This window comes from Caretta caretta, chromosome 4 (genome assembly GCF_965140235.1).
Source record: "Caretta caretta isolate rCarCar2 chromosome 4, rCarCar1.hap1, whole genome shotgun sequence".
In the NCBI taxonomy this organism is placed as follows: Eukaryota; Metazoa; Chordata; order Testudines; family Cheloniidae; genus Caretta; species Caretta caretta.
The window spans coordinates 101,499,534-101,509,098 of record NC_134209.1 but is presented as its reverse complement, the minus strand read 5'-3'; the positions used below and the strand labels follow the sequence as shown (position 1 = coordinate 101,509,098).

Below are 9,565 nucleotides of genomic sequence, written 5' to 3'. Positions count from 1 at the left end.
TTCTGTAATCTTTGCTTTATTGTTAAGTAATTTCCAAAACATCTACATTCTGATAATGTAAACAGTGCAGAAGAAGAAGAAATGTAACCACAGAGACAGGCTGTTTGCTGTCATTTCTCTAACTTGCTCAGTCAAAAAGACTTCATAAGCTTTTAGCATTACATATGTGTTTTGTTTGATACGTTACTTTCCTATCAAGTACAGTGAAACGTAAAGTTCCATATTCATCATCTAAATCTGTTTTCATAAAGGCAACTTTGTCTATGCTTCAGTCTAACCTTTATAATCAGGCCTTTGTTCCCTTCTGGTCACCAAAGTGCACCATAAAAACAAAATGAAGGGTTTTCAGAAAAAAGGTTACATTTAACAGAACTTAAACTAGCTAGTGAGCAAAAGTTAAAGAACTAGTTTCTATTTAACCTAGCCTCTGGGCATAATAAAGAATGCTAAAATGGGGGAACTTCACTGTATATATAGAAAGAGGGCCTTAAAATGTAACTGTAAATAATCTTCCAGTGTAGAATGTAGTCTTAGCATCCCTGGGATGAACAAACTGAGACAATATGCGGCATCTTTGGGGCACCACTATTTTATGCTGCATTTTTATTAACCTCAATGCTGAACACAGTTGGAATCCTCAAGAACTTATGTTTTTCTCATCCAAAGATTAAAGCAAAATTAAAAAAATAGAAGTTACATAACTCAGACAGCTTGCCTTGTTAAAGGCTGTTGCCTAATCATAAATTAAAATCAAAAGCTCTTCCTACCCTTGTTATTCAGAAATACAACTTTAAACGAGTGTTCTACTTTTGGAACCCTAATGTTTTTGCAAATGGGAATATGTTATTTATTTGATGTGTCTGAGAGAATCATTCCTCTAGGATTTATAAAGTGAAACATCCAATCATCTCAGCCCACATGTTCTCCTGTGCAAAATCATGCAGAGGAGAATGTCATCAAAGAAAGTGACTTTTCTCATGGGACTATGACTGAGGCAAACAAGAGAGGAAACCAGGGACCTGTGAGAAAGCCAGTAAATGGCTCACCATCTTGATTATGGTGGGATTCTCCATCCATGCTTCCCTCCGCCTCTACCCTATCAGCAGTAAAGCCATTGGTGGGCTTGTAGCTATTCTACTACTGACAGATCAGTTCAGTGCTGTGCTTCATGGCCTCTCCCAGGGGTTAGGGTCACAGAGTGCGCAGAAGGAGTTAAACACTAACTAAGGCACATGTGTTTTGCAGGGGGACAAAACAGACCAGGCCTAGGTTCTGCTACCTTTACTCCCACTTTACACTACAAGGATTCCCACTTTGGGAATAGTAGTAAAGTACTACTCCATGAAGGTAAGGTGGCAGAATCTGGCCCTTTGCAGCTGTTCCAGAATTACCCCCTTTCCGGGGAACTACTACAGGCAGCCAACGTTCTCTGGGCAATGCGGTGGGGAGGGCCCATGCTAGCAGAATCGTTCAGCAGGGAGGAGCTGAGTGTCAGCTTGATGTCACTGAACAAATGAACGATTTTTAAGTGTTCCCCCACAATCCATTCAAGTTCCCTTGCAGCCAGCTATCAAATCACTCGACTCAGTTTTCAGTTACAGCCACAATTAGTTTTTAGACAAATTCATTTTTGGAAGAATATCAGAAAGGATGACAGGCAAGAGGGTGGTATTTCCAGTGAAGGCAAATCACTTATCTTCTCTGCAGATCTGCACTCTTCAGAGGCCTATGTCTGGCTGTAGATGGTCTGTTGCAAACAACAACTCAGGAATGTTAAGTGGTGTCAGGAGTGTTGAGGAGAGCACAATTACCTGAAGACAGAAATAAGAGAAATACAATTCAGGAGACTAATCTTGTCTGCAATCAGAACAAGGTCTCTAAACACGTACCGTTCATTTACAGAACGGCAGAGGAATCACTGGCGTCTTACGCTCTCTGTGAGGTGGCCCTACAGCTTGTTCAATGCTACCACCTGCTCAGCTAATAATTATAGTTGAACCCACCAGTGGCAGCACAATGGTGATTACTATCCCACTCCTAATGCATTTGTAGTTTGGCTCATTCATCCCACACACTACTAGGGCAGCACAGTGATTTGTTATGTTTCCCATTGCGTTCACTTGTGTTGATCAACCAGCAGTTTCCCTTGCCACAGCACCGAATTTTGTCAACAAGTGACTCAAAATTGCAGCTGTTTCTTCTTTGTTTACGCTGAGGTGAAAATTACAGAAAGCATTGTCTGCCTGCTGTGGCTAGTCAATGAAATACAGTCAACTGTCAGAAACTTGCCACTTGAGACAAGGAGCATGGTGTTCCAGCCAGCAGGATCGCGGTTCAAGCACAGACACAGTTTGGATTATCGTTGTTACTCTTTTCATAAGGAGAAAATATGATCCTAGTGAAAGGCAGCATCACCCATTACTATAGCTGGTCAAAACAGTTTTAATAAAATCTTTTTTCCATTGAAAAATACTGTTTTGTCAAAACCAAAAGTGTCTTGCAGAAATGTCTTGGTTCTGACACAATATTCATTGGGAAGGTTTCTCAGGTCAAGGAGGGAATTTCTAGTCAGAGACAGAGGTGTGGAAAACCCAGATTGAAGCCTGTTTTCTGCCTGATTCAGAGCAGGGACTTCAACCTGACAAACGCCCGAACCACCAGGCTTTAGAGTCAGCCTCTCTCTCTCTCTGGATCGATGAATATTTAATTCTTTACACATATCAGTGCCAACATCCAGCATTGGAACACTTCAAAAACTAATATTTTTCACAGAGCAGAATTGTTGTTTTCATCCTTTAAGCAGCAGACCATCACAAACGGATTTTTGTACACAACGTATATTTATGTATGTTTTTTCTCCCATAGGTCCCTAACTAGATTTTATTAGCTACTAAATTCTCAATCCTGCAGATCTAATGGAGTGTCGGGCTTTTCTACCATTAGAGCCAATGGGACTACTGAGTATAACAAGCACTACTCTCAGCAGTGTTTGTAAGATCAAGCCCACAGATTAAGAACAGGACAAACTGGAGGGGAGGGTTGTACCAGACTTAAGAATGAACTCGCTTTCTCAATGTAAGGTTAAGGATATCTAATTTAGAAAAATCCAAAATGAGGAGGCATAAATTATGGCAACTGTAATTTAAATGCCAGCAACATGGAGTGTGCATGTACCTATTTTCTTTTAGTAATTGATCAAATTGTGCACACACTTCATCTGAGGTAAAAAGCAACACGCATGAATGTGTCGTTATCTGAATATTCAAACATTGCAGGTGATTTTAGAAAGAAAGATATTAAATACCAAATGCCCCAGATCTCAGCAGTACTACACGTATGCCTGCTTCACATTCTTTCCCTTTCTTTCATCCTCGCTTTAAATAACGAAAAGAATCTGGACTTAAATTACTACACTTTCTTTTGTGCTAACAACCTCCTGTGCTCTCCCACACAAACTGCAGCAAAATGACACTGATTATCTCTTCTATTTCCCATTGCTTAAGGCCGTCTCTATAATTCGCTGGTGCCAAAGGCTGCTACTTTCCTAGTTATGTTGTGGAGGAATCAGAGTACGGTACAGTCTGTGCACTCCTCTTCCTGTGTACTCAGCTTAAATCTAAGAAATATGAGGTGACATATTACTAATGTTTTTTGTCTATGAATATACAGGCCAAACCACCACCATCACGCACAGATAAAAGCAATTTCATCTTCATAATAATATCACTAAACTAGAAGGATAGATGTGCAATTGATAAAATGAGTCCACACAAACAAATGAGAGCGATGATTGTAACTTATTCTGACATTAAGACAGAGTCTTGCTGTCTCCCTCCATGCACATGGATATCAATAGTGGTTTCAGATGTGGATGGAGGACAGCATATGGCCCTCTGTTTCTATGGAAAGCAGATGATCCAGTCTTTTGTACAATTGCCCATAAAATAAATGTCCAAGAAAGTCTCTTTAGGAGGATAAATTTCCTTTGCAGATCCTTACTCATCTTAACATTTGTGTCCTTGTCTGTGGCACTTTAATTGAGGGCTACATTTTGTCATGACAGCCACCATAAAGTGGCCAGAGGGTCACTCCATGATCCACTACAATGTAATGAGTAGCACCACGGTAAACTAAGAGAAGGAGAGGAGAAGGTTTGTGTAAAAAATGAAGAGAATTGTGAAACAGAAACTAATTAATTTGGGAAATTAATCATCCCACAATGCAAACATCCCATGAGATGGTAGCTGGTAATCTTGGACATCACCAGATATCTGGCTTGCAAGGAGGCTGAATGCACATGCTGTGACATTTCAGACTACATTGCTCAGACAATATGATGCAAGCAGCAATACTAATGAAAATGCAGTACAACACTGGGTGAAATCCCCTGCGCAAAACTTCCTTTGAGTTCAGTGGGGCCAGGATTTCACCCAATATTTCAGAGCGGCTAAAGAACACAAACCAGTCACACCCAAATGATAATCATGGTTGCCAGGGGTGATAACTGTACTTCATAAATAACCATGCTGTTTTACAGCATTTCATGTAAGGCATGTGTGAGACCTCACAGAAATAATCTGGGCCAGCAGAAGTAAATCACTGGAACTGAGTTTCTATAAACTGGGCATGTCTTTATATTTCTGTTCTCATCTGTGTCATTGTTTCATTGGCATACAGTAAACAAGGTGCAGGACACAGGGATTGTCATATGTCACCATGTTCTGCTGTAGATCAGATCTCTGGAGTCTGTGTGTATGCGAACATGTACCAGTACTGGTACGTGTTCAAACATTTGTGGGTAGTTAGTGATGTGACACAGGGAAGGGATTAAAACATCCACTTTTTCCTCTTTCCTCCTCTTTAGTTTCTTATTTTTTTTAAAAGTCATTCTCCTCTCGTTAGTTCAGTTGTTCCTGCCTCTTCCCAATTTAGATGCCTCAGAGGTACCAATTCATTACACCTATGGGGTGGTATCTGCAAGGAAGCAGTAGGCAGAGCTATTCAGCTTCATCTGAAAACAAATAATGCCTGAAACACACTGTTCTCTTTTGTGTCTCACAATGAGAAGAGATGAACCAAATGTCCCCATATCTACACTAAAATATATATTTGCGTATGTGGATAAAAACATATGTTTCCAATCTCCAGACTCAATTCTCATTTGCCTAAACTCCAAACAATTGTTGGAGCAATTGGTGGGGAAACCGATCTGCGGACAGGTTGCCTGTTGTTGTTTTATAAAATTCTTTACTTTCACATCCACAGCGCAACTCCGATTTAAAAGAAGTGCCAATAATTAGTGCAAATGTCAGTGTTTTGTTTAAGTGGAATGGAACAGGGAGGCCAATGTTTTCATCTTGCCCTGATGTCTGAAACTGATCGCCTGAACATCACAAAAACAGCTCTGTTAAACACTGGCTTGTGGTAGATGAATGCCTGGCTCTTTGAAAAGAGAATAATCCCAAACAGGTGGTGCATATTCACAGCTGAAATCCAGGTAAATCCAACTAACTCAGACACTTTTATATGTGAGACTCAAACAACCATTTCTTTTCTTCCTTTTACCCCCCTCAGGACTCTCCTCTAAAGCCCATTAGCCCCTAATGTAACAATTTTACACAAAGGCAAGGGGCAGTAAAAGCTGCGTCAACTCTAAATTCTTTGGGAATCTGCCTCAAAGGGTGACCTGCCACCAGGGTCAACAAAAGGAAAGCAGCACCAGATTCCATGTCACCACTGTCAAACCTCAATCCCTTTTAGAAAGTTAGGCAAAAGAATTCTTGCATAGTTTTACACCATCTCCCTCATTAACTCTGTGCTTATCTTTCAAGCTATATTAAAACATTTAGAGTCTGGATTAACTTGTCCATCAGTACGTCACAATTCAGTCCCCGTTCTGGATAGCAAAGAATTTGACTCACTGTGTTAAGGAGACAAGTGAGAAGCTAATTGGAGAGAAACATATTATCAGATGAAAAAGTGCTCTTGGAAAGGGCTTTTAATCTTATAAAAATATTGAGTTCTCAACTCAAAGATGCTGTTAAACTGTGGAAAACATGCTATCAATCAGGCTGCTCTGCCTTGGTTGGCTCCATTTTGCTACAGACTTTTCATTAGTCAGAGCTGTATTCTGCAGGAATTAAAACAAGAGAGTTTACATTTAGCTGTTGGAACAAGACTTGTTTAATGACACAGGCAGCTGGTTATGGAGTGTTTCTTTGCATCTCTTTTGCAGCTATAAGGATCACCCTCTGTGCCTGCTCCACCCAGGAGAAATCCAGCTGCTCCCATACACCTTCCTCCAAATTAACAATTATCTGTATCTTAGACCCTGCCAGAAGTAACCCCTGCCCTCCCCACTCCACTGGAATGACAGTGAATGCAGCCAGGAGCCTGCCAGAGAATGAAAGGGGCAGGGACCAGTCAGATGGACTTTTTATCCCCTCTCCTCGGAAATCCCACCACACAGAGCTACCCCGCCTCTCAGAGGCAGTCAGTGTGTCCAGGAGCAGCAGACCTTCAGATGCTTGCCAACAATCTTCCCTTCCCCTTAACTGACTGAGTCCAAAGTTCTTTTGGAGGCTGGACAGGGTCAATGAATGGCACCTTGGTGCCAGGGGCATGTGGACAAAAGATGGGGGGAAGTTGATTTGGAGAGACAAACCTGGAGGGAACAGAAGTACTATTTGACAGGTTGCCTGTGTGGTTGCTTATAGTCTTTGTCTGTCTTGTTTATTCATCTGTAAACTCTTTGAGACGGGGGTTTTTACTCTGAGGGATAGGATGGCAGCCAGGTTTTTGTCAACTTGAGCACAGCACACTGAACTGCAGGTGGGAGGGGGGACATTTTAACCTAGGAGGTTGGAATAAACTCTTACAGAAAACGTCCTGGGATCTGAGGTCCACACAAAGCAGCTAGGACCTTCCCAGGCTCACTATAAGAGGACTTCCCACAGTGTTCCATTCAGCCATAATCTGCCTGTGAGTCCTGCCCCTGCTCCAGGGATCCACACTCCAGGATCAACACTCCTTTTGGGCTTACTTTCCCCTACCTTCCCTTCTTCCTAGGGGCTTCTGCACAAGCTCTCCTCTAATTCATCAGGGGTTCCCCAGCTTTGGCCAGTCCTCACCAACAACCTTTTGCTCTACCTCATGGCTCTCTGTAACAGCTCGCTGCTGCCAGGAACTCTCCTTTCCTCCTCAGGCAGCTCTGCCTCACTAGGTCTCTCTCCCATGTGGCCCAGGTGCCCTCTTTTAAGCCCAGTTAGGAGGTAGCTGAGCAGTCACAGGTGCACGGGCCTTTTCCCTCTTAAAGGGCCAGCATCACCCTGTGACATTGACATGTAAGTCTCTAACACCATCCCTTTCCACCTCTGAGGCCCCTAATCCGAGCCATTTTCTTTCTGGCTGAGGAGAACTGAACATTTTGGGAAGAGTCATTACTGCTCCGCTTGGTGGAATCGCTGCTTGCAGTTCAATTTGTGTATGCAGATTCCCAAGCAAATGCTCATTCACAGAAAACTGCGTGTGCAAATTCTGAGGTCCTATAGAATGATCTGGGTCTCACTGAATCTACTGCACACAACAAACTTTAAATAACTTGCATCTGAAAGCTGCTTGCCTGCAGATGTTCCACAACAGAGACCTGACACCATTATTAACCTTATTTATTTGTTATGGTACGTGTTCTGTACCTGGGCAGTATTCAGCACTATAAAAAGCATTTTCTTTGTTACTCTTAATTTGTCCTGGCTCAGACAGAAATCACAGTACTTAAGGTTTTGTACCTGAATACCAGGTTTGTGTGCTGATATTAGGTCTCTCACCATTCTGACCTCAGAGACTGTCACTCCACCAACCATATATAAGATCAGGAGAGGATGATCACTGGGGTGAGGACGACTCACCTATAAAACAACAGAAAGCATTATTCACATTGCTTCAATTTATTCTGAAACACAAGTGCTCTTGACTACAAAGCCATGTAGGGCATACGATTAATAACATAATGCAATGACTATTTATGACTGGTGTCATAAATATAAAGGGAAGGGTAAACCCCTTTAAAATTCCTCCTGGCCAGAGGAAAAATCCTCTCACCTGTAAAGTTGAGAGCGGAGACCAGAACGGACAACCCCAGACCACACCCTATTACCGGGGGCCGCCCAAGGCCCCACCTACCTCCCAAAGAACCCTCCAGACACCTTATCGTCCCACCACCCCGTTCTCCAGCAACCTGCCTCGCCCCAGTGACCCATCAGCTGGACGATGTTTTAAATGTAACGAGCTGGGGCATGTAAAGGCCAACTGCCTCAAGAACCCCAACAGATTACAATTCATTGCACTGGAATCACACCAGAGATCCGCAGGCCCAGATACCTCCCAGATACCCTTGGAGCGGAGGGAAACTGTGAGTGTGGGCGGGAAGAAGCGTGGAGGGACACCAGAGCACAAGTGTCAGCTATCCATGCTTCCTTAGTGGACCCCAATTTAATCAACCCAGAGATCCAAGTGATGATTCAACCCTTCAAGTCCAACTCTTTCAATTTGCCTACAGCCAAGTTGCCTGTCCAGTACCAGGGCTGGTCAGGAACGTGGACTTTTGCAGTCTATGATGATTATCCCATCCCCATGCTTTTGGGGGAAGACTTGGTCAATCATGTGAAGCAGGCCAAGAGGGTGGGAATGGTCACCCGCAGCCAGGCTAAACAAGCCGTGACGCCTTGCTCTGTTCCGGAAACTTCTATCAGGACCCGGTCAGAGGAGATGGACCTGGACCCCAGGCCAATGTCTGCAACAGCAGTAGTGGATCCAGTCCCAGAGACCCAGACAGAACCAGTCCCAGAACCAGAACCAGCGGAACAACCAGCACCAGATCCATTGCCAGCACTGAATCCAGTACTTGCAACCTCAACACCAGAGGGCCCCACCGAACCTGAACTGGCAGCAGCCCATAACCCTACACAAGAGGCTCAGCCGGAGCCTGAACCCCAACATAATGTCCCAGCGGAGAGCGGTTCACAGTCAACGGAAACAGCCCCATCCCCTACATCACTTCCAGAGGGACCAAGCATAGGTCCACAAGCCAATGAGGAACTGATGTCTCCAGCATCAAGGGAACAATTCCAGACCAAACAGGAAGCAGATGAAAGCCTCCAGAGAGCTTGGACAGCGGCATGGAGCAACCCACCGCCTCTCAGCTCTTCTAATCGATCCAGGTTTGTTGTAGAAAAAGGACTTTTATACAAGGAAACTCTTTCTGGTGGACACCAGGAAGACTGGCATTCTCAGAGACAGTTGGTAGTTCCCACTAAATACCGGGCCAAGCTCTTGAGCTTAGCCCACGATCATCCTAGTGGCCATGCTGTGGTGAACAGGATCAAAGACCGTTTGGGGGGGTTATTCACTGGGAGGGAATGGGCAAGGATGTTTCTACCTATGTCCGGTCTTGTGAAGTATGCCAAAGAGTGGGAAAACCCCAAGACCAGGTCAAAGCCCCTCTCCAGCCACTCCCCATCATTGAAGTTCCATTTCAGAGAGTACCTGTGGATATTCTGGGTCCTTT

At 43.6% G+C, this 9,565-nt stretch overlaps 1 protein-coding gene across 3 annotated transcripts in view; it reads right to left on the bottom strand.

The window, feature by feature from the left end:
• Positions 1-9,565, bottom strand: part of SCFD2 (sec1 family domain containing 2) — a 317,624-nt gene continuing 308,059 nt past the window's right edge. Inside the window, exons 8-9 of one of the 3 annotated variants that reach the window (XM_048848286.2) lie at positions 7,827-7,907; positions 1-1,811 (exon numbers count right to left, since the gene is read on the bottom strand). In XM_048848286.2, coding sequence (XP_048704243.2) covers positions 1,719-1,811; positions 7,827-7,907 — 174 coding nt within the window. In that variant the 3' untranslated portion in view covers positions 1-1,718. Of the gene's footprint in view, positions 1,812-7,787; positions 7,908-9,565 lie in introns of all 3 variants that reach the window. The other 2 variants (XM_048848285.2, XM_048848287.2) reach the window with 2 other exon arrangements.